Source organism: Castor canadensis, chromosome 1 (assembly GCF_047511655.1).
Source record: "Castor canadensis chromosome 1, mCasCan1.hap1v2, whole genome shotgun sequence".
NCBI classification, from domain to species: Eukaryota; Metazoa; Chordata; class Mammalia; order Rodentia; family Castoridae; genus Castor; species Castor canadensis.
In genome coordinates, this window is record NC_133386.1 from 46,565,751 (window position 1) to 46,590,652 (window position 24,902).

The window sequence follows — 24,902 nt, forward strand, 5'->3', positions numbered from 1 at the left end:
CATATTATCTTCATTTTACCACTAGGTTCTGCCTACAGTCTAAACTGACAAAAGTGAAAAGTCACTTCAAGACCTGGAAAAAATATATAAAACTTATCCTTAAAATTTAATTCCGTGAAGGGGAGAGAGGAATCATTCTTGACAGTTCCAGATCAAGTCTTCATTGACCTCAGCACACATTACTCAGCCTTCTTTTTTAACCTCAATTGATAGCTTCTTCTAGGTTCACATACCTCTACTGATCAGATTCAAAAAGTGTCTCTTTATGAAAAGCAAAGCCTCAAGTAACGCAAACTGCTGGATCTCTCTGCATAGTAATGCTGAACATTACTGCCATTCCTCAATCTGGGAACAAGGATAATAACCAAAAGATCCCTTGGAAAAGTATTAAATTCCATGACAGTTCTATCTTGTTTTTAATTATAAGATCTGACTCCAAAAATAAATGTGGGATTGATATCACTGTTTTTGGGTATGTGGCATATGTATTTTTGCACAGAGGCAGCTATTTGCAATAACACAGTGATTACCAATTGAGGCCAAGAGTCAACCCTCCATGCTGCAGTGAGTGGAAAACATGAATGAAGCCTGGATATCCTACCTGATGCCTCCAAGTCAATCATCCCAAGTTAATATGAAGAAGGTCTCACATATGCATTAATACTGATGTGTATTTCTGTTGCAGACAATGTTTAACCCTCACAGACCCCTTCAGATTGGTGAATTAGTAGGGAAAACATATATTTAACAACTGCAGAACATCGGTTCAATCAGGAGTATCTATCAGAAGCACCTGTAAAACTGGCATCAGAGTTCATTGCTTTAAAATTGGAGCTGTTTGTGACTCTAACCTCAGAAGGGTCTAGGACTGTGTATTTCTTAAAAACACTACAAACTGCAGTTCAAATGAAACTATAAAGTACAATTTGTTCCTGACTATAAGATGGGCTTCCGGTTTTGTAAGACTTAAATTTATTATACCAAGAGGTTAGAATTCTACAGGATGTCTTCTGGTTTCATAAGACTTCAATTTGCTAGAATTCAGGTTTAATGCTCTATCCATCTCAGATTTCTAATACATTATTTGAATGATACCACTTGAAATCCAAAAGTAATCACTATCTCCATCTTAGAAATTCTGAATTATTCCAATTCTTTGTATATAAACCCACACATACAGCAGCAGCCTATCTTCAAGTTTTGATGTTACAGGCAGGCTCACTCTCCAACACTGAATGATTTTAAATATGTAACTTTCTGTTCATCAACAAGAGAAAGTGAACATTTTATATTTGAAATTTTAAGGTCAGTTTATTGAGTTCAATGATGAAAGCTATCAGAAGAATATTCTCCTGAAAATTAATTTTTTTTCTTAGAAAAAAAGGAAGGAAATTCAAAACCCTCTCAGCATAGCCACAGATGCTGTGGCAATCAAGCCTCTCTGGAGACAGGCCGTTAGTCTGTTGAGTCACTCCCTGGGTCAGCAGGATTGTAGTCTGGATCGTCTTCATCATCCTCCAGCTCCAAATCATCCATTTCCTGGAACAATGACTCATCTACCTCCACATTGTTTCCAGCTGCAAAAAGCAAGTAAATTTGACCTTCAGTCTTAGACTCAGAAATAAAGAAATGTAACTTGTTAGCAGTAGCAAATGGAAACATCTTAAATGAGCATATTAGATGTGAATAATGAAAATCCCAAACTAGCAGTGCAAATCATATCTATACTGATCAGTGGAGACTGACATTTTAGGAGCAAATTCATTTCTCATAGTCTAAAGATCTGGTATTTTTTTTGAAAATGCTTATTAGAATGCATTACTTATAATGTAGCATATTATAAGTTGAAGACAATAATGATACATTATCTTGGCTATACAAAGTTGATTATCACTGGGATCTGTACCATGAGTTCTCTCTTCTAAAAGTAGCAGGAACCCACAGCATTATAGCTTAAAGCTCAGCTATATCCATTACTTAACTGACAGATTTAACTTGACCTTTATTCTCCCCCAGTTTTCTTTATAACCACTAGATTTCAAAGATCCCAAATGTCTAAGAACTACAAGAACCAGTAGCCAGACTCTGCAGTTTGTTTGAAATAGGTTTTTAATAAAAGGATACTGTAACACTCTGAATCACCACAAATTGTATCTTTCTTCCCTCTCAGACTCTAGCCTACTGACATTTGATTCAAGGAGAATATGAAGAGACTGAGACTTGGTTTATGAGTAGTAGCAATACATAAAAACACAACATACTAGTCCAAGCCAAGGAATAACTGACTCTTAAAGACATACTATAGGTTTCAGACAGCAGATGAAGTCTAAAAGTCTTCATGATAAAATATGAATGCACTAAGAAGAAAAAAAGCAAGGATGAAACAATTCTGTGGCAAAAGTATACGCAAAGGCACAGAAAAAAAGGCAAAACTCTGAATACTTCTAACTGGAAGGCAAGATTCTTGAGACAAAATACCTGAAGAGAACACAGATATGGTCCAGACTGAGAATCATTATGTAAGTCAACCTTTTCCTGTAACCATCAAAGGATTTTAGGGAAGTTTTATGATTAAATATGGGTTTTACCACCTCAGAAGCAGCAACTATAGAATAGGTAAGGAGGAAGAAATTCAAGAAAATAATTCAAGAAGCTACAATAAAAGTCCATGTGAAGATAATAAAACCTTCAAATAAAATGAAATCACTGAGAAGATATTTTAGAGGCAGAATCAAAATATCTTTCTTAAGCATCCAGTTATCACATATAAAAAGATACTACATCCATTACAAAGGGCCAGGCGTCAAGAATGAGTAAAGATACTAAAACCACTAAAGCACAAGAAAGAATGAGATAAAGTTTCTAGAGCTACACTTCCTAAGCAAAATAAAAGATATCCTAAATGAGTTTTTCCTTTCCTTCCTTATCTTTCCTTCCTTACAGCACTTGCCAGACAGGCACAAGGCCCTGGGTTCAATCCCCAGCTCCACAAAAACATTGTGACTCAGGTCACAGTGTCTTAGTTTACTAGTTTTTAGAGACTAGCATATTCTGTCTTTCTATTGCTACTTTCAGATTGCTTAAGTCATCAGAAAACTTAAAAAAAAAAATACATGGCTATAGAATTAAAGCATTTAGTTCAAATGTATAAATTGATCAGCTATCAGAATTTATGCTTCAAAATGTGTTCTTTGACAGCCTTAGGAGGAAAACTTTATATTAAATAAAATTACTGCTCTAATTTCTATGGTTTTGAAGATAACATATTGCATACATGTGGAATTCTAGTTATCTTACCATCCTCCAAGAACTGGATATCAGATGTGTCGAGATTATGATCTGTTTCAAAGAGCTGTTTCCCTAAAAGAAATATACAAAGTATGTTTAATCAAATGGCAAAATATTCCCTATTTTCCAGACAATCATTTTAAAATAAATTTACGAGCACATTCAGTAGCTAAGTGACATATGAAATTTATTCACATCAAAATGGAACAGGTACAAACCTAATCTGCCTAGAGTCCTAGGAAAAGTATGGGTTTGACTCTATCACTTCCAAGACTTATGATTCTAAACATTCCTGAATCTTAAAATCTACCATCTGTAGTATTTTTATACCAAAGATGTACAATTACTGGTAATTATGCATTGTGTACAAGGAAATATCATCTTGTAGATGTTTTCTCTTTTTGCCCTAGATACGTATTTTCTTACAGAATTTTATCCAAATGAACCTTCTACTACTCAAGGAAAAATGCAGGAGGGTTTGGGGCGATCCAGAATGATTATGGGGAGGCGAAGTGTCATACCACTTAATTTGCTTTTTCCAGCTTGTTCTTCTTCTTTCATCCGTTTCTTCTTAATTTCCAAGAGTTCTGCATCAAACTTGGCCTTCCAACTTAGGAAATTCTCAATTGTAACAGGAGTGCCATGGAATAATTGCTTTAAAAATTAAAAAGACTTAAGTTATCAACTTAATGAGACAGTTTAACAAAACCTAACTATGTCTTCTAGACAAATAAACACAACCATTTATATGAGAAACAGGGACAAATTATTTTTTAAAAAGTTTGAAATTTTGAAAAATTTAATCTGATTTGTCTGTACTAGTGACTCCCTTTGGTATGGGTAACTTATTCTGAGTTAAAAAAAAAAGATAATATGCTGTAATATGTAAAGAAAACAAGATGTATTTACTGCATTCATCATAGTTATTTGCTGTTAAGAAAGCCATTATAAGTATTAATATATTTGAATACACATCAATTTATAACACTAAGTCACTGCTTTTACACTTCATTTCAGATTTTGTGGTTCTCTACACATTTAGGAATTATTTAGATTACTGCAATAGGGGCTTTATAATTCAAAACTCTAAACTGTAGGTGAAATAATTTACATTTCTTGGTCCTACTTGCATGAGATTGACTGACCTCATCATTATGCATTATTCATGCTGTGCTACCACCAAATGAGTTTTCTAAAATTTTATTCTTAACAAAGTTTTACCAAAATTTACTTTTATTTTTGTTATTTCCTCACACACAATATTGAAAGTGCCAAAAAAAGGAGAAAAATTAATCATTAATTCACCAACAAACAGATTTACAGACTAATGAAAGAAAACAAGCCTTTTACGTATACCTTTTCTGCTTCTTCTGCTTCTTTTTCTTTTTGTTTCTTTTCTTCCTCTCTTCTGGTTTTTATCTGATCTACTATTTCATTTAATTTTTCTTGCACAGCTGTCACTAGAGTAAAGATCATCACCATACCAAGATTTTCTTCAGCCTGTTGTAAGTGGTGAGAAACATCTCAGAAAAATAAGAACAAATCCACAAAACAAAATTTTAGTATAATTACTGAGTCCCATGTTTATAACATGATTACTAATTTAGCTACTCCATATGTTCATATATACTTACACAAATGACCCTCTCAAAAGTATATATATAAATAATATCTTATTTTAAATGTTATGTAATTTGCTATTTCCAACATAAAGCAGCTATTTCAGTTAATTCTATTTAAAAATCACATAGGCAGAATTCAGTGAACCCTTTCCTATAGTAAACAGTAACATCATCTCTTCAGCATGTCTCAGCATTCTAATTCTTTTTGAGATGTAAGAGCTCTGACAATGAGCTCAGTTGAGGCCAGGTGATTTTCTAATTTTTACAATTAAAATGTGGGTACTTTTGTAATTTACCTTTAATCTCTTTTTCTTCATATTTGAAATGGTTTAAAATCAAATGAAGAAGCATCTCCAACTCATGAAAGGAATATAAATTAAAGGCTATTTGGAAGCTGGTCATTTGAAAACAGAAATGAAATGAGATAGAGAGAAATATTATTTCAAATCATGGTAGTTGGAGATTACTAAGAATTTCTTTTACAGGGCTGGCCTCAGCAACATCTGAGGGTATTTCATCTCACAGTCCCTCCATAAATGCCGGACTTCAACCAGGTCCAGTAATCTTCCTTAATAGAGCTTCTCTGTGGTTTACCTATGCTAATCATCCTAAACTCGTGAGTAAAAAAACCTCTCTCTCAAGTGACAAACCCTTATTAAAACTGCCCACTGAATTATGACTTGATGTCCAACAGTTACCATCTTCACTAACCCCATTCCTGATTTCTCAATCTTAACAAACCATACCACTAACTTCCCTCCACCCTAGCCTGAAGACCTCTACCCTGTGTAAGTTTGATCTCTGCCTCTTATCTATTCTTAAATGTCATTTAAATGTGCCCATTGTTCTATCAACATTGTCAACACCTTATCCCAGGACACCCACCATCATTTCCAGATTGGAACACTGTAAGAAACTCCAACAGGTCTTTTTAAAATCTTTTCACCACCAACTTCAAATTCTAAGATCAATTAATTCTATGTGAGTGGAAGTTTCAGGCAAAAATAAAATCTTAAAAATCAACATCTCTCTCTCTCTTGCTCTCTCATGTTTTTCACACAGACTAATGATTTCCAGTCCACATTCCTTAACAGAGTATGAAATCTATGAGACCAGGGGTGGATATCAATTCACAGGGAAACCAGGCAACCTAGAAGTCATACTAGTTCCATACTGTTAGTACCTGAAGAGATACAAATTATAACTATGTACCATTTTCATCTTGTCATCATTTTATTTCTAAATTAAAATATCTATTATTAGTAAATGCAGGAAAACAGACAATGTAGTATCTATGGTGAGATCATAAACTAGCATTTTCATTTTGAGATCAATTTGGAAATATGTATGCAATTGCTAAGTATGCATACCCTTTAATCCAGCAATTCTGCTAATGGAAAGTACTGGACTAGTGTGCTCATCACTAATTCAGTCTTTTCATTTATTCAACAAATACTTGAATATCTCCCTTGTAACACTAAAGGCACTAGAACAGAAATATAATGGAGGACTTGGGGTATAAATCTAAACAGTGATAGATACATAAGAATGTTGAAAGAATTACATATTAAATGAAGAAAAATGAGAAGCAATTATAAGTTGTGTTTTTAAAAAGATATAGATGATTACATATACATATAATGGAATTTTATAGTTATCAAAAAATGATTCATACACATGTATGTTTAACTGAAATGGAAAGATGTCCACATACATTGTTATATGAAAAGGAGAATGTTACCAAATTAGTAGATATTCATATTTAGTTGGTGTGATTAAAAGTGATCATTTTTTCTTCATGCCCGAGTTCAGAATTTTTTGTTTCGGTAACTGAAACTTAATACTATTTTTAAAACAAAAGTACAAATATCCTTTCAACGCATGTGATCTCAGGCAAGTAGTATACAACTGCCTTTTTGAAAGGACAGAGTATGAGCATAAGTGAAATACTAAACACTTAGGAAAATTTACTCAGAATGAATAAATGTGTGACTGACTGAATACAGTGTAACCATCCTAGATTCTCCACAATATTTTTAAATGGAAGGATTAAGCCAAATTGTAATACAAAGTATAATTCCACGGGTAACAGAATGAGCTGGCCCAGGAACAACAAAATCTGCCTGACAGACCTTTTTTCATGCCTTATTCCCTAATAGCTCTAAATATTTTTGTTATAAATTAAGCAGTCAGAGGACTATTGGTACTTAGAATAGTCACATATAGAGTGGACATGGTTTTCTTCTTTCTTTTTTTTTTTTAAACTTTTTTTACTAATATATATTAGTCATACGGGGGGGTTTTCTTGTAACATTCGCATATATACATCTATTGTACTTGGTTTGGTTCATCCCCTCCATTATTCCTTCTGCCTCTTCCCTCACTCCCCTTCTTAAAATGACTTCAACAGATTTCAATGCTCCATGTTCATACATGTATAGAAAGTACCTCAACCATATTCACCCTCCTTTATACTCTATTTACTCTTCCCCTTCTCTATTATCCTCCCCTTAAAATGACCTGTTTCACATTCCTGTCCTTCATTATTTAAGTCTGCTATTATTCATGTTTTCTTCTTAAGTCAAACAAACTAGGACTTCTGATTTTTAAAAAAAAGTGCAGTAAGGCTTTCACTTGCCCTCCCTATTCTTTACTCGGATGAATCCATGAAAGCTGTCTACCCAAACACAAATAAATTTTAACTACTTTCCAAGCCCACACTTTGGGTAGCCCCCCATCCCATAACAGAACCTATCCAGAAAGAACCTCCCCTATCCATTTTTTTCTTCCACATAACACCTACCATTTTGTGATCAGAAGACATTATTGGTTTTTATAAGATTAAGGGAGGAGTAGAGATAAAGAAAAACAAAAACAAAAATCAACCACAGTCCTCCTTTCAGACAGTAAGCAACTAGCCTGAAACAGATGAAGGAGTGGGAGTTTCAATTTCTTTTTTAGGTTGGAATTTTTAGCTATACTTGGGACTAGACAGTCTAAAAAACAAATCAAAACTGTGCTTCTTTTGTTGCCCTCAACGCGGAGAAACTAAAGCAGATACTTTAAAGCAACTGAGGCCGATAGGAGAAGGGAACCAGGAACTACAGAAAAGGTTAGAAGGTAACACACATGCACAGGAAATCAATGCAAGTCAACTCTCTGTATAGCTATTCTTATCTCAACTAGCAAAACCCTTGGTCTTTCCTAGTATTGCTTATACTCTCTCTTCAACAAAATTAGAGATAAGGGCAAAATAGTTTCTGCCGGGTAGCGAGGGGGTAGGGGGGGAGAGGGAAGGGATAGGGGAAGGGAGGAGAAATGACCCAAACATTGTATGCACATATGAATAAAATAAAAATTAAAAAAACAAAAAACTGTGCTTCTGTCTTAAAGTATCTGTCTGGCTGTTTTATCACTTAAAGAATAAGGAGATAAGTCAAGGAACGGACTGAGGTTCAAAAAGGAACACAATTTCTATAATGCAAATTTTAAAGGACAGTGGGAAACAAACAAAGATGCATTGTGATTGTGAACCATTAATTCTGCTTGGTCAATGCACTATTTACATATATTTAATAGCATTGTCTAACTCTTAAATTAACATATAGCATTAAGGCCAATAAAATAACAGCACTGCAAAACAAAATTCGCATTTCCTTACCTGCAATGATAATAATTTTAAAATGTCTGAGACATCATTATCTTCTAGATTTTCCTGGGAGAATATTTCATAAAGGGGAGCCTCATCTGGATATTTTTCACTGTATGTGAATTTGAGGGTAGTCTGTACAGCTAAGACACAAAATAAGAATTTGATGTGAATACATTAAAAGTATAGAAATCAGTATTTTTGTAGATTCAGTAATTAGTTTACAATTTGTCAATGAAAAGTAGCACAAAAGATTTTCTTACCAAAAAAATTAAGTTACCAAGAGACCAGCTAATCACTAATCAGTAATACCACAACAACGTAAGTGAAACAAATCAAGGAAATACCAAAATAATCACTTCTTACACATGAAACTGTCATTTTATTATCCTTCACTTCTGAGAAACAGGATGAACAAAAGCTACTCTTTCAAATATTCTGTGTAATAAACAAAAACCAAGGAATACACATAACACACAGAAAAAAGTACTACCTTAGTCTCATTTTCAGTCTATATCAGAGGCGGTTCCAAGCTACAGTGTCTGGCTGTAGTCCTAAAATCTGTATTTATATCTGCATAAAGCCAGCACAGCACTGCTAGCTGTGGCTAGAAGATAAAGTTTCAAGAGAACAGTTTAAGAAGTTATCTGGAAAAAGTTAACATGATTCACTGAGATGGGTTGCAGAAAAACCTGTAGTAATGTGCTCATCAGAATTTCACTCCCAAACAAGTGTCAGATCTATGTAATAGTATAAGCCAAAGAAGGGAGTGAGAATATATGGGGAGGGAGAGGGAGCAGGAGGGTGAGTGGGAGGGACCAATTTTGTGAGTCGATGAATACAAAAGTTTGACTTCCCTTCCCTTTCCCCTTTCATTTCCTAACACATTTCCAACTTTATTGCTAGAATAAGAAATTTCCTAGCCAGGTGCAAGTGACTCATGCCTGTAATCCTAGCAACTCAGGAGGCAAAGATCAGGAGGATCCTGGTTCAAAGCCAGCCACAAGCAAGTAGTTCATGAGACCTATCTCGAAAACACCCAACACAAAAAGGGCCAGTGGAGTGGCTGAAGTGGTAGACTGCCTACCTCACAAGCTTTGAGGCCCTGAGTTCAAGCCCCAGTACCACAAAAATAAATAAATACATAATTCCTTAACTTTTATTTTTCCTTAGGTTTCTTGAGATATATTTGACAAAAAAACTTACATATTTAAGGGATACAATGTGATAAACATTGTAATAAACATACATATTGTGAAATGATTACCACAGTGAAGCTATTAACATACCCATCCTCTCCCACAGCTATAATTGGGGGGAGGGGGTTGCTGAGAACATTTAAGACCATCCTGCAAAACTGAACCTAGGTACCCTTTGGCCAACATCTCTCCCTTCCCTCCAGTTCCAGCATCTAAATAACCAATTTGTCAAAGGAGAATTTTTTTAAAAAGTACCGAGAGACAAATGAAAACAGAAATACAACATATGAAAACTTATGGGTTAAAGGAATGCGACTCAGGTTACTCCAGAGGCAACTACACACCCATGTTTATTGCAGAACTATTCACAATAGCCAAGTTATGGAAATAGCCAAGATGCCCCACTACTGACGAATGGATTAAGAAAATGTGGTACTTGTACACATGGAGTTTTACTCAGCCATGAAGAAGAATGAAATCTTATCATTTGCAAGTAAATGGATGGAATTGGAGAACATTATCCTGAGCGAGGTTAGCCAGGCTCAGAAGACCAAAAATCGTATGTTCTCCCTCATTTGTGGGATCTAGGGCAAATACAGCAATGTTGTTGGATTTGGGTCACATGCTAAGGGGAGGCACATACAGGAGGAATGGGGATAGGTAGGAAACCCAAAACATGAAAGTGTTTGATGTCCTCACTGCAGAAGAGCTAATACAGTATGGGAAGGTGACCGGGAAGTAGTGAAGAGGTCAGGTAGAGATGAATCAATTTGGGTTGTAACATACTTGTGCATGGAAGCAATGCTAGGAATTTCTCTATATAGGTATCCTTATCTCAACTAGCAGAAACACTATGTCTTTCTTATTATTGCTTATGTCTACTCTTCAACAAAATTGGAGAAAGGGCAGAACAGGTTCTGCCTGGAAGCGAGGGGCGTGGTGGGGGAAGGGAGGGGGCAGGGAGTAGGGGGGAGAAATGGCCCAAACAATATATGTACATATGAATAAATGAATAAAAAAAAACTTATGGGTTATAATAAAATAAGTTTTAAGGGAGGGGAAGTTTGTAGAAATGTCTATATTAAAAAGGGGGAGGGAAGATCCCAGATAAATAAACTTTACACCCTAAGGATCTAGAGAAAAAAATCTAAGCACACAATCAACCAAAGAAAGGGAAACAATAATGATTGGAGGAGAAATAAATGAAAATAGCGGCTGGAGAAAAAAAACAACAATAGAAAATTTCAATGAAACTAGTAGGCTAAGGGAAAAGACAAAAATAAATGAAAGATGAAACTTTACAAACTGATACTGAGATATGGATATATAGATATATATACAGATATTTGGATTTTTTGTTTTGTTGTTTTGTTTGCACAGCTGGTTATCAAAAATAGAGATGCTAGACAAGCTCTCTACCACTGAGCTAGAGCTTCAGTCCAGTAATAACGTTTGAAATTGCTAAGAGATTAAAATTGAATGTTGTCAACACAAAATTAAATTTAGTAAATAAAACATATTATGGTTGGCATATTAATTTTTCCCTCTGTTCTCTAAATATGGTCTTATGTATTGATTTATTATAATAAGCACTAAGCTAGTGGCTCCTTAGCTACTTGGAAGGCTGAAATTGGAAGGACCTTGATTGAGGCTACATAGGCAAAAAGTTCAGTGAGCCACCAAATCTCAACTCATAGTTGGGCACTGTAGCATGTGCGTGCTCATTCCAGTGACAGTGGGAAGCTTAAAACAGGAGGATCGCAGTCCAGGCTGGCCTGAACTAAAAGCAAGACACTATTTTGAAAATAACCAGAACACAAAGGGCTGGAGGCATGGCTCAAACAGCCTAGCAAGTGCAAGGCCCTGAATTCAAGCCCCAGTACTGCCAAAAAAGAAAATAAGTACTAGACATTCACTATAGAAAATTTAGAAGAGAAATAAAATCACAAATAATCCCACCAGCAAGAAGAGCTCACTATTAATTTACTTTAAAAATCTTAAAAGTAGTTCTAAAAATATACTTTAAATTATGTTTCAATGCATGTATTTATATTTCAAAAAAGAATTTACATATACCACATTACTATACTCAGTGCTGTGCACATATACACACACCAAAACATCACACTGTACCACACATTTAAATTTTTATCAGCTTAAATAGAAAAAAAGATATATAATCTCAAACATAATATGAACATCCTTCCTATTTCTTAAATAATAAATCCAAGCATATTTCCATTCTATAGTATGCCATCATTCATTGTTTAGGACAGAAGCAATGATTATATTTGTATACATTTTGTGCCATAATATTTCCTTTACAATAAATTTCGTAACTGATACTCAGCAAGGGTATGAATAGTTTTTAAATTTCCTGCTTCATGACCCAGGGGCTCTCCTGAACATGTATATTAATTTATATTGACTTCCAACACCATTTTGCTCTATCCTTACCAGTAATGATAATCTATTGGATGAGATGGAATATGATTTTCATTTTAATTTGCCTTAATTGTTAGTAAAACTAACTTTTTAAATGACCATTTTATAATGCTGCCTCTAGAAATTATACATCTATTCCCTCTGTTTGCTTTTCTACAAGTTGTCTGATTAAAATGGGGTTTGGTAACAATAAGAATTCTTTGAAATATATTTAAAATTATACTCAAATCAGAACTGATGAATTGTACAGAGCTATTATTAGGTCCTAGTAAAGCTATTTGCAGAATATGGGAACAATCTCCACAGATTTTTAAGTGTTGTATTTCATTTCAGTGTAATCTTAAAATTATATCCTGGATTATTATCAAAGAGTACTACCACAGAATTCTGATAAACATAATGGCATCACATGGAGCCCAAACGATGTCAACCCCTTCTTTACAAAGAAAAATGTTAAATAGTGAAAAGCAATTGGTATAATAATTTATTTTGTATTTTTATGCATCATTGAAAACAAGTTAGGTAACTGTAAGAGTATATGTGTCATCAATCTAGTAGTAAATAACTGTAGCTGACATCCTTTCCATTCAGACTTCAAAATATCTCAATGCTGACCTCATTTTCAATTGTGCAAAGCAGATTTAGAGTTATCAAGTGATACCATTAAAACTGGCTCTACTGACTCCATCTGACAGAATTTTGGTTTACTATATGACAGAAGAAAAATATTCTGGGAATGGGAATTTACATGTCATTTGTATCAAATTATTATATTAACCGACCTGGACCAAAGGTGGAAATGAACTTCAGACACTATCTCTTCAATTACAAGCCAAATTTAAGTTAATTTACCTAACTTACTGATTTCAAAGCTGCTTTATTTCAAGAGCAAGAGAAAAACACAACCAGTGTAAATACAGCCCCAATAATAAAAGCACATGTTCAACAAACATGTCCAAAGTTGAAAAACAGCCACAGAAAATTAATGGTCAACTCACTTAAAAGCCACACAACCACTGAAAAAACGTTTGCATGCAAAGTCTTGTTTTAGACAAAAATCTTCCATCTATTTATTGTACTATTAATGTTTCTATTTCACTTATTAAAACCCAGCAAATTTTGCCAGGCTACGTATCTCATTCTCTTCCTCTCTATTTCTTAAGAATCCTTTACATAGTAAATATAGACTACAAACACACATTACAACATTTATGCTAGATTCTTAACAGCACTTTAGTACATCCACACATTCAATGCCCAGCACCATGACTGCAGAATGAGTGAAATTACTAAAAAGATTAGAAAAACCCCAAGTATCTGTCAAAAGACTTACTTTCATCATTTTCACCAGCCTCAGATGTCACAGTAATGGTGAAGCTGGGTGGACTTTCTGATAATACTGCAAGAAAATATACATAAAAGTTATTAACCTTCTTCCTAAGGCAGACCCTCTTCCTTGTTAGCAATTTATCACTGTCCAGTCCTAGAAACCATCCGCAGCTTGTATTTTCATTTTAAAAAGTACAAACTGAACAGAACACTAAAATAAGGCTACATCAATCTTCTATTTAAAGTGAGAATTTTCATTAATCTGCAAAGAAATACCTATATTAGATAACTCTCTTGATGTTTTACCTAATTACAACACTAAGTATTTACATTTCAAAATTACCACCTAGACATGAAAATTATATTCCTAAAAAAAAAATCCTAAATAAAACTGATGAGTCTCACCAGACACTGCACACTGATATCTATGCTATCACTGATATTTATACTTTATATATTCTTGGTATTTCCTATATCCTTAAGTGAAACCAAACTTTCATGGAATTATAAAAGGAATTAGCTATGAAATTAAACATCAACTTACACACAATTTACTAAGCAAGACAAGACATATAAATCAAAGTTTACATAAAGAAAGCATTATAAATCATTTTACAGTGTTATATATACTACCTCACCTCTGTTTATTATCTATTCCTCATAAGGATATTATAAAATGCTATGAGAGTTCCCAAATCTATACTTGGCAGATTCTAGAAACTCAATAAATACTGGATTAATGAAACAAGGATCAAACTAAAGGAAGGAAAAGAGAAAAACAGTAACGAAGAAAACTTGTATTCAAAACCACATCAAGAATAAACAAAGAAACTTCAAGCTAAAGGTATGGCTGCTAAGCCTGTGAGAAAAGCCTATGCCTCACTGCACACTAGGAAAGCACTGTCAAGTTTGGCAGCAGCTCTCCAACTTTCTAAACTGGAAGAGCAAGATGTCACCAAGGAAACTACTCAGGATTCCCACCCAAGAACTTCCTGAAGCCACAATAAATATATATTATCAATAATTATTTCTAAGACAGATGACTTCATTTTTATTTTAATTCAAGTTTAAGGTACATGAAGCAATGATGAACATCTGTAAGTACTACAAGGATGTTTGCCAGGAAGATGAAGCACTCACTAGACTCATTATACTAGATCTTATGCAATCCAGCCCAGGCTGAATAGCTATTGAAAGCTCATCACAAGAAAGCTCTCACCATGATTGATCTTACCATTTTTAAATAAATGTGTACAAACTACATTTGATATATTTCATTCTTCTTTTCTTTCATGATCAACTTTAGCATTTACATGCCATGAAATGTAAATACTGCAAACATAGATATAAGAGTTTAACCCAATGACATTCCAACTTGTTACCTTTTGGAACAAGAACTCCATAAGGTTGTAAGTAAGGGGTAACCTATATGCAACAATAACAGCTAATATTGACTGAGCATCAATTTATGCCCATGCTGTGCTGTGCATTTACATGAAATATCTTTAATTCTAATAGTTTTATACTATATTTCATCAAAATTTAAGGCACTATTAAGTATGAAATATACTTTATCTTATATTCTACTAAGAAAGAAAAGGCTGTCAAATGATATGTAACTTGTAAGTTCCTAATTCAGTGATGTTAAAATGTAAAAAAAAGAGTCTTAGATTATATTATCACCCCAATTTCATAAATGAAGAAACTTAAGAACTGAGCTTTTCATAAATTGCCAAAAGCCCTACATCTAGTAACTGATACAACTGAATACATTGTAACTGAGTCAGAATTTCATTTAAAAAGAAAAAATAATTCCAATTAAGAAATATCAGGGATGACATATGACTTCATATGAAAACCATGAGTATCATACTGCTAAGTAGAAAAGAAAGTAGGTGAGGGTACCATGATAACAAGGAATATTATAGTCATTATATTTAGGAAATAATTATGTTTTCTGTCAGTGAAGAAAATTAGGTGAAAATACAGTTCAAAGTATAATCCTGGACAACAACAGCTTTTAGCAGTAGTATGGTTGGAACTGTATCACTACATAAGGTGATAAACGTAGCAATAGTGTCTAGAAGAAGTGAAAGAACTGCAGGCAGATGAAATTAGATAACTATTACAATAAATCAGGTCAAGGTAAGGAGGTTCTCAACTAGTTTGACAGTAATGGGAATAGCAGAAAACCAGGAGGAAATTAAGATGGTTCGTAGGCTGAGGATGTAGTACCACCAACACAAACAAGAAATACAAAAGAAATGTTAGACACATTTAAAGACAGTGATACTTTCAGTTAGAGGCACTGAGTAAAGCAATTAGAAATGGACAAAAGGAGCTAAAGAGAACTGGGCTTTAATTTAGTTAGGGATTATCTGCAGCAAGGTGATAACTAAAGCCATTAGACTAAACGAGATCATCAGAGAGATACAAAATAGAGGAGATGAAGGCTATATAAGGAATCCTCAATTCGGAGAACAAAAAGCAAGAAAAAACCACCAAAAAGAAGTAGCCACAAGAGGTAATAACACAAGAGACACCATTGCTGTACAAATCAAGAAAAGAGTTTTAAGACAAGGTGGCCAGATCCTGATCACTGTCTCTTAGCACAGAGATTTTTAGCAAGCATATTTTTATCACATACACATTTTATCACAGTTACCTGCCTACTACAGTAGTTCTTCCTATCTGTACAGTGTGTTAGGATCACTTGTGAAAATGAGGTGGAAGTCATATAGCCAACACACTAGAAAACATGTGTAACCTGAAGTCTATTTTATTGGTGAAACTACTCAACTATGAAGATGTGGGTTTAATTTGGCAGTGTCTCTAATGTGCACTGTATAGTTAGTGTAGCTATGTAGGGAAAAAAAGAGAAATGAACTATTGTCCTATAAGATCATATCTAAATCCCTAACAAGGTTCTCTGAGATCCGGCTCCTGCTTATTTGTCAGGTCTCATTTTCCATGAACTCTCACTTCTCACTTTATGGTCTAGCAACATCAAGCCATTTGTCCTTAGTACAAATCACTTAAGAGTACTGCTTCTGTATATAAATACGCTGTGCCCTCTCCTGAGAAATCCTTCCTGAGTCTCATTTACTTCTTAACTCATCACCCCTCTGTTCTTTAAAACAACTTAGGCTACCCCCTTCTCTCCGTAAATGTCTATGATATCTGTTTCCCTAATAAGCAGAGTTCTTTAAAATGTTAGTAATAAATATTTGGTAAACGGGCAAGCCAAAAAGACATGGAGAGGTTAGCAAAATAATAATAATAATAATAATCACTGAACTGCCTGATGTTGCTAGCCAGAGAGAATAGGGAGGTAAAATTGACCAGAAAAAAAGCTGATGAACTAACAATCCATGAGAAATCATACTAAGAAGCATGTGAACACATGAGACAAAGAACTGTAGGACTACAAAGGTTATATAGACAGGAGGAGGAATTTCAGGTCAAAATAAACACCAAGCTGTCATAAAGAAAAAATGGGAACCAGGTGCAACAATATTCACTCTCCACTTGCACCGTTTTTAACCAAGCGTACTGACCAGTCCCCCAACAAGGATTACATTTCCCATTTCTCATGAAATGACTAAATTCCAGCTAACAAAATGGAAGCAGACACCACCTTTGTCAGTTTGGAAATCTCCTTAAGAAACTGCTGGGTTTCACATACCCTCCTCCCCCTTCATTCCTTTATCCTATTGCTGGAAATGGAATGTGACTGCCATGTTCACCAAGAGGGTGAGAGCACACCTGGGGCTGGCAAAAGCTAAGTCAGAACAAGTCTCATCCTTGAGGAATTCTTGGATTGCAGCTGTCACAAATCTTTTATGGATAAGAGCAAAAACCCCCTACATTTTAAAATCCTTTGTTATTTGAGGGTCTCTGTCACAGTTGATTAAAAAAAAAAACAGAAAAAGGTACAATATGCCAAAGATAAGCAGAAACAGAGAAGGGAAAATTACCTAAATGGATTTGCAAAGCTAGCAAAAGTGGATGATTCCTAAGGTTTTGTTTTATTTGGGAGTGGAAAGGGGGTGAGTTGAGACAGGGTCTCACTATGTAGCCCAGGCTGGCTGGAAACTCATTATGTAGTCCAGGCTGGCTTTGAACTCACAATCCTCCTGCCTTCTCCCAAGTGCTGGAATTATAGCTGTAAACCACCATGCCTGGTTGACTCCTAAATTCTTTTTATTTCCTCTCGCAATACTGGTGTTGAACTCAGGGCTTCATACTTGTTAGGCAAAGACTCTACTACTTTTTGTTATTTTTTGGGTAAGTCTCAAGTTTTTGCCTAAAGCTCACCTCAGACCACAATCCTCCTACCTATGCTTCTAGCAGCTGATGACCAACACTACATCTGGCTTGTTGGTTGAGATGGGGGTGTAGCTAACTTTCTGCCCAGGCTAGTCTTAATCTTGAGTCTCTGGATCTTTGCCTCCAGTGTAGCTGGAATTACAGGCATTAAATCACCACACCTGGACCAATTCTAATAAAGAAATAATCCCGTTCCCAATTCTAAGGCAGCCAGACTTCCACTACTGTGAGTGGATTAAAATACTTTTAAGAAAAGGTTTCTGGGCATAGCAGAAAGAACTAGTGGAAAATCAGGAAAGATGTTTGGTGATATAGGGAATATGATGATATGTACGGAGTTAAAGAGTTTTGTGAAGAACAGAGATAACAGAGGTGGTAGCTAAAAGGTGTGCTAATGTATATGCAAATGACCTTAGGTTTTCACGAAGAATCAGATAGCTTACCCCTTTGGTTGTTAGGGAGTATCTAACCTTTCAAAAAGTATGTCTCAAAAAAACTGTTTTTACAAGAAGATTTTTGCTCTAGTTCTAAGATACTACTGTAACTATTAAATGCTAATGACTGCTACTTAGAAGAGTGATATAGCAAAATACAAGATTAGGCACCCCTCTCGGTAAGGCAAACAAAACAAAGGGAACTTGGTTTTTGGTTAACCTATGTCAACCAATTTATTCAAACAAAAAAACTCCCCACAGCCAGAGATTTTGATACAGAAATGGAAATAACCAAATTCTACTACCTTAGCAGGACCTTGTCAAGTGACGTACTACTGAAGGAGAATGTGGTATCAGGAGAGTCCATTTATATTTTGGAAGACTAGTTGTTAGGAGGGTTGGATCAATGTGCAATCAAGCTACAGAATAGGCAAAAAGAAGAAAGTGCATTATGATATGTTATAATTCACAACAAATGCAACATTGGACCAAAAGGTCTTTGAAAATAGAAAGTAATTAATTCTGAGGTTAGGCTAGGTCTATGGGCTGGAACTATGCCTCTTGGGTACCCACATAAGGTCATGTGTATTTGAATGCTTCTTTCGTAAGCTCTCAGTCATCCATTAAAAAAAAAAAAGTGCATCAACTACCTTCATCAATAAACATTTACAAAATCTAGTGTTAAATGTGATTCAAAATGAAGTTAGAAAATTACAAATTAATGTTCCTTGGCAAACCTGATATAAAAGTTCAAAACAACAAGCATTGCAACTCTAAAAAATTTCAAGACATCAAATATGGAAACATTTTATTTCAAAGTCCTCTGCCTCTTCCCTAATAAGCTTCATAAGAACACGATCACAAGTACGGCAAAGTTCCCCTAAGAACTATAAACCAAGATATTTTATTTATTGCAAATCTTATACAGATGCCGACAGGATCAACTGATTAACTGCAGAATACTTGAAATGCATCAAAAGATTCATAAATTGTCATTTAATGCCCTGGTTCAGGGCATCTAACAAGAATTTCACGTAACACCTTTATAAATGTATATATGCACGACATTTAATGACGGATACCTATGTACAAAGAAATGAAAAGAATATACCACAAGCTTTTTTGCTTCTGCCTACACAATGTTCGCTATATTCTCAAATTACTGGAAATGACCAAACACAATTAAGAATATATCCAAGTATTCTATTTTAGTTAGACATCGACATACAAGCAAGGATAGAGAAAGGAGCCAGACTCCACACGCAGTCACCCAGATAATGCCACTTTCAAACCCCTCCTCATTCATCCCCTTAACATCCTCACAGCACAGCCGTACTGCTGGTGAGAGAGATATGAACAGAACTAGAGCTCTAAAGGGGTAGCTGTGAGACAACCGCCTGTTGGCAAAGCAGAACAAAATCTGCTACCATTGCAAGCAGTGGTCAAAAATTGGAGCCAAGAAAAAAAAACTAAGCTAAACAAAGGAAAGGAGAAAGGCTAGAGTTGATGAGTTAAAGTAACATACTTTACACTCAGTAACGGACAACAGTCAAAACAAGGGCTAGGGAATGCAAATCCTCCAAAGGTAGAGTCTCTTGAGTCATCCGGTCTTTACCCTGACTGCTTCTCACACCTGAGAGAAGCCACCGAGAGTTATCTTGTTACAACTTTCAGAATTAACTGAAGCATGGCTTCACACGGAGGAATTCTCTTCTTTTAAAATATACCTAATGAACTTCTCATTAACATTTTATCTTAGTTCAACCGTCCAAGGTGCCGGCTATCCCTCATCTCAGCTGGAGCGGGATCCCAAATCCCACGTGGGCGCAGGATGAAAGAACAGGAAAGAGGTCAGCCCTGTCTCAGTCCCCGCCCCGCTGCTAACTCGCCGGCGGACTTGAGGCGGCCACCGCCTTCCTGAGCCTCCATCACTTCGCTCCGGGCAGGAGTCTCAAAACTAGATGACGGCTAACATCTCTACCAGTCGAGCGACCTGTATATGAATCCACAGCGGAACGGAAATGGCCACACCATTCATTTGGCACCCTGAAGAATTCCAGACAATTTTTAAAGAAAAGAAAGCCAACTAACTCCAGGGACTGTGCTACTCTCAAAACTGACTCTGGGCAACTCTAAGAACAGCACTCAGAAACTCTTAAATTTTCAAACACCATCGTATTAAAAAACAGCTTCTACCTCGACAGAGTGGACACCTTTATGACTCTAGAGAAACTAATCGCGGAGTATCTTTTCGTAGATCTCACTGAATCTCGGGTTGCTGTAAATTACACCGAAATCAAAGCACTCCCAACTCAATCCCAGGTATCCACCAGCACTCCAACTTCCAGATTTCAGCAGCAAGCAGAAGAGGAGGGCAACCGCCACTGGTAACTGGCCGAAGTGGCGAACGAGGTGGCCGCGCGGCCTCAAGGTCCCGGCTCCAGCCTAGCCCCGGAGACCGAGGCTGCAGCGGCTCCTGCCCGCCCCACTCCGCCCTAAACCGGCAGCGGGCTCGCGGCGGCCAAAGTCACCTGTGAAGGAGTCGGGGTAGATGGACTCCAGAGCCTCCAGCTCGTTGCGCTGCTCCTCGCCGTAATCTGTCATCGCGGCCCTCGCTGCTGCCCATGGATTGCCCAAATACCCAGGCGGTGCACTGCAGCCGCGGAGACCGCAGCCGCGCCGGCTGCCAGGCAGGCGCAGGCGCAGAGTCCGAGTTGGAGGGTCCGGGACTCAAAGCTAGGCCCGGCTTGCTGAGCTGCAGCCCTGAGCCGCCCTGAGCCTGATCTCTGATTCCGCGTTCGACTCGTTCAGCCTGGACAGCAGGGCACTGATTGGTCGCCTGTACCCAAGCCTGCTCAGGATTTGCTAGATGGCCAGAGCGCTCGGTCTGGCATTCGCTAAGGACACCTAGAAGCAGCTGCTCGGGCTTCGCGGAGTCTAAGGCAGAGAAGCCCCTCAACGCGGCATCCTCGCTCGAAGCGTCGGGGCTGGCAGCCGGCGTCGCGCGTTGGGCGGGACGGCGTCGCTAGGGGCGGGGCAGCCATGAACTTCCGCCTTCTCCAGCTTCCGGCTTGTGGCTGGCAGTGGTGGTGTGGGCGTCTTCGGTGTTTGCTGCTAGTGGGGTTTAGATTATTTCTGCACTTCTGGAAGTCTGAGCTGCTTGGCGTCCCGCGGGAGCAAGGCAACGGGCTGAGACCAAAGTGGAATCCAGTAAAACAGAGAGGCATAAGCTTTGCTGATGGGTGGGGTTGTCCAGAAGTTTTGGCCCAGCTGCATAAAAAAATCGTGTTGGCACCTGGGGCGAAATCCACTGGGAGTCTGGATATCCGACCTCAGGCCTCACTTTAGAATTTGTGAAATAAACGGGGTGGGACATAGACCTAAACATGTATGCGATTCCATGTTTCTGTGAATTGATGAAGATGATGTAGATTTCAGTAACAGGTTTGATAAGGAGTACCGTGAAAAATGTTCAGAACCTTTCATTTGATACTACTTCTGAGACTAGACCAAGCTTATCAAGGGGATCACACAACTGCCAAACATAATGGCAAAAACTAAGAAAATGGCAACAGAAATACACATTCATGAGAGGAATATTAAGCTAGTTACATTTATGTTTACTTTTATAATGAAGGAGCCCATTATGTTACTGGGCTTAGTAAAAATGGAAAAATGTAAGAAAATACCCCAACATATTTAAAGATGTTCCCTACATTTCTGTATTTCATTTGCTTTCTGTATTAAAGCTGATTTCATTTGTATAATAAAGGGCACACTTTTTATTTTTAATACATTTATTTTTATTATAGTGCTGGGTGGGGATACATTGTGGAATTAACAAATGTTCTTATATCAAATACATCATACATGAATTTACCCAATCCATCATTCTCCTTTATTCCCCCCCCCCCATTCCTGGAATAGTTTCAACAGGTATCATTTTTCAATTTACATGCATGTGTACACAGTATTTGCACTATATTCACCCTCCCACATCCTTTCCCCAATTCCTCCCCCCACCCCCACAGCTGGTACCAACCCCTCAGAAAGAACCTGTTCCATTTTTTCATAAGATCGCAAAACAGGGAGTTTCCTTGTGACATGTCCATGTTTATATTATTACAGCCTGAATTGGTTCAACTCTGTTTTTCTTCTTTCTACCTTAGTCCCATTCTTATGGTGGTTCAATGGATTTAAAATTCTGTATTCACTCTTACATAGAGAATACATCAACTATATTCACCTTAACTTCCTTCTTTTAACTGCCTCCTCTTATATGTGACTTCCCCTTAGCCTGACCTATTTTTCATATTATTACTGTATTTGTATTAGATCTGTATTCCACATATGAAAGAAAACGTGACTTTTGGCCTTCTGAACCTGGCCAACTTCACTTCAGATGAAGTTCTCCAGGTCCATCCATTTACCTGTAAATGACAAATTTTGTTCTTTATGGCTGAATGAAATTCCATTGTACATAAATACCACATTTTCTTAATCCATTCATCAGTAGTGGGGCATCTTGACTGTTTCCATAGCTTAACTATTGTAAATACTGCTGCAATAAACATGGGTGTGCAGGTGCCTTTATTGTAACCTGACAATCATTCCTTTGGGTGTATTTCTAGGAGTGGAGTTGCTAATTCATATGGCAGTTCTATTTTTAGTTTTTTGAGAAGCCTCCATACTGTTTTTCCACAGTGGTTGTACTAATTTACATTCCTAACAACAGTGTACGAGGGATCCTTTTTCCCCACATTCTCACCAACATTTGTTGTTTGTGTTCTTGATGGTCATCCTTAATATGGTTTTGATTTCCAGTTCCTTTATGACCAAGATGTTGAATATTTCTTCATGTGTTTTTTAACCATTTGGACTTCTTCCTTTGGAAAAGCTCTGTTCAGATCATTTGCCCACTTCTTCATTGGATCATTGATTGGGTGGTGGGCGGCTTTAGTGTTTTGAGCTCCCTGTAAATTTTGGTAATTAATCTCTTATCAGATGTATAGCTGACACAGATTTTCTCCCATTCTTTGGCTAGCCTCTTCAATTTAGAGACGATTTCTTTTGTTGTGCATAAGCTTTTTCATTTCATGTAGTCCTATTTGTCAATCCTTTCTGTTAGTTGCTGAGCCGTTGAGTTCTATTTAGGAAGTCATTGCCTATGCCTATTAATTCTAATGTATTCCCTGCTTGGAGGGGGCGATGTTTTCTCCCTCCCTCCCTTCTTACAGCAAGCTTTCTCTCTCACTCCTGGTTATTACTGAACCTAACTGGGCTTAACTGGGGGTGACTGGAGATTCAGAAAAGACATAGGATAGACAGACAGACAGAAAGTAGGGTCAGGTGTGTTGGGCATTCGGGTGGAGATGCCCAATCCTAATTGCTTCTTTATCTTTATTCTTTGATGCCTTATTCCTTGCAACTCTTTAAAACCTTGCTTAAAACCTCTTTCCAGAGACTCTCACTGTCCCATGTTTTCTCTTAGGTTATCTTTAGCTTAATCGCTCTTAAAGTCTTTTGTCCCTAGGGTTGCAGCTTTTCTTTAACATTCTCTCTTTAGCCTCCGTGCTCAGAGTTGCAAAGTCTCATACTTCTATCTTGCACAGTCAGGTGTTCTCTTTGGCTTTTCTTTAGCTTCTAAAGCCTATGTTAAAGTTCTTGGTGCAGTCTATCAACCCCTCTTTAGCCATTCTTTTCCCTTCAGCAATTTCCCTTTAGCAGTTCTTTTCCCTTCCAAAAGCTTCTCACCCCAAAAAGCCCAAAGCAAAAGCCGAAAGTGAAAAACCCAAGCCAAAGGCAAAAAGCAAAGAGCCTTAAGCCCTCCTTCAGTGGGCCTTTTATAAACAGTGGCAAAAAGGATGGAGCAGAGGCTCTTGCGGTGTGACATTGTAACAGGAGAAAACTGCCTTCCTGTTTCTCTGAAGGCAAACTTAGGAGACGCAGCTGTTCTGCTTTTTTCTGTTCTGAGGCCGGTGCTGTGCCTATCTCGGCCTACAGGTAAAAGCAATTAAGCCACATCTTGCCTTGCTTACATCCAGTTCTCAGAGGCTTTCCATAATCTGTTCTCCATACCTGCTCTTTCCTGCATTAGCTTCAAAGTTTCAAGTCTTATACAAAGGTCCTTAATCTACTTTGAGTTGATACTTGTACAGGGTGACAGACACAGATCTAGTTTCAGTTTTCTGCATGCAGATATCCCGTTTTCCCAGCAGCATTTGTTGACTGTCTTTTCTCTATTGTGTGTTTTTGGCTCCTTTGTAAAAATTCAGGTGGGCAGAGCTGTGTAGATTCATATCTGGGTCTTTGTATCTGTTTTTGTTCCAGTACCAGGCTGTTTTTATTGCTATGGCTCTGTAGTATAGTTTGAAGTCAGATATTGATACATCCAGCATTGCTTTTTTTGCATTAGCTATTCACTGTCTTTTGTGCTTCTAAATGAACTTGAGGGTTGATTTTTCAATCTCTGTGGTGAATGTCATTGGGATTTGATGGGAATTTCATTAAACATGTAGATTGCTTTTGGTAATATAGCCATTTTTCATTATATTGACTGTCCCAATCCATGAGCATGGGAGGTCTTTCCATTTTCTATAGTCTTTCT

General features: G+C 36.8%; 1 protein-coding gene across 3 annotated transcripts; it reads right to left on the reverse strand.

Moving 5' to 3' along the window:
* Window positions 1–1,284: 1,284 nt before the first annotated feature.
* Rwdd1 (RWD domain containing 1) lies at window positions 1,285–21,225 on the reverse strand. Of its 3 annotated transcripts, XM_020176017.1 has the most exons (8): window positions 20,827–21,205; window positions 18,601–18,714; window positions 13,537–13,602; window positions 8,572–8,702; window positions 4,645–4,788; window positions 3,810–3,942; window positions 3,298–3,360; window positions 1,285–1,577 (listed from the first exon to the last, which is right to left on the reverse strand). In XM_020176017.1, the coding sequence occupies exons 5-8, from the start codon at window positions 4,768–4,770 to the stop codon at window positions 1,456–1,458; spliced, it is 444 nt and encodes a 147-aa protein (XP_020031606.1). In that variant the 5' UTR covers window positions 4,771–4,788; window positions 8,572–8,702; window positions 13,537–13,602; window positions 18,601–18,714; window positions 20,827–21,205; the 3' UTR covers window positions 1,285–1,455. The 3 variants fall into 3 exon arrangements, with proteins under 3 accessions (XP_020031606.1, XP_020031604.1, XP_020031605.1); XM_020176015.2 differs by lacking the exon at window positions 18,601–18,714 and having other exon boundaries at window positions 20,827–21,217; XM_020176016.2 differs by lacking the exons at window positions 13,537–13,602; window positions 18,601–18,714 and having other exon boundaries at window positions 20,827–21,225.
* Between the last annotated feature and the right edge of the window lie 3,677 nt (window positions 21,226–24,902).

Excerpts from the sequence above, each read along its gene's own strand:
- Rwdd1 (XM_020176015.2), bottom strand. The coding sequence starts at position 20,899 with ATGACAGATTACGGCGAGGAGCAGCGCAACGAGCTGGAGGCTCTGGAG. Across the intron at positions 4,789-8,571 it reads TAAAATTATTATCATTGCAG|GCTGAAGAAAATCTTGGTAT; the intron begins GTAAGGAAATGC and ends CACTTACAACAG. Across the intron at positions 3,361-3,809 it reads TGGAAAAAGCAAATTAAGTG|GGAAACAGCTCTTTGAAACA; the intron begins GTATGACACTTC and ends TATTTCTTTTAG.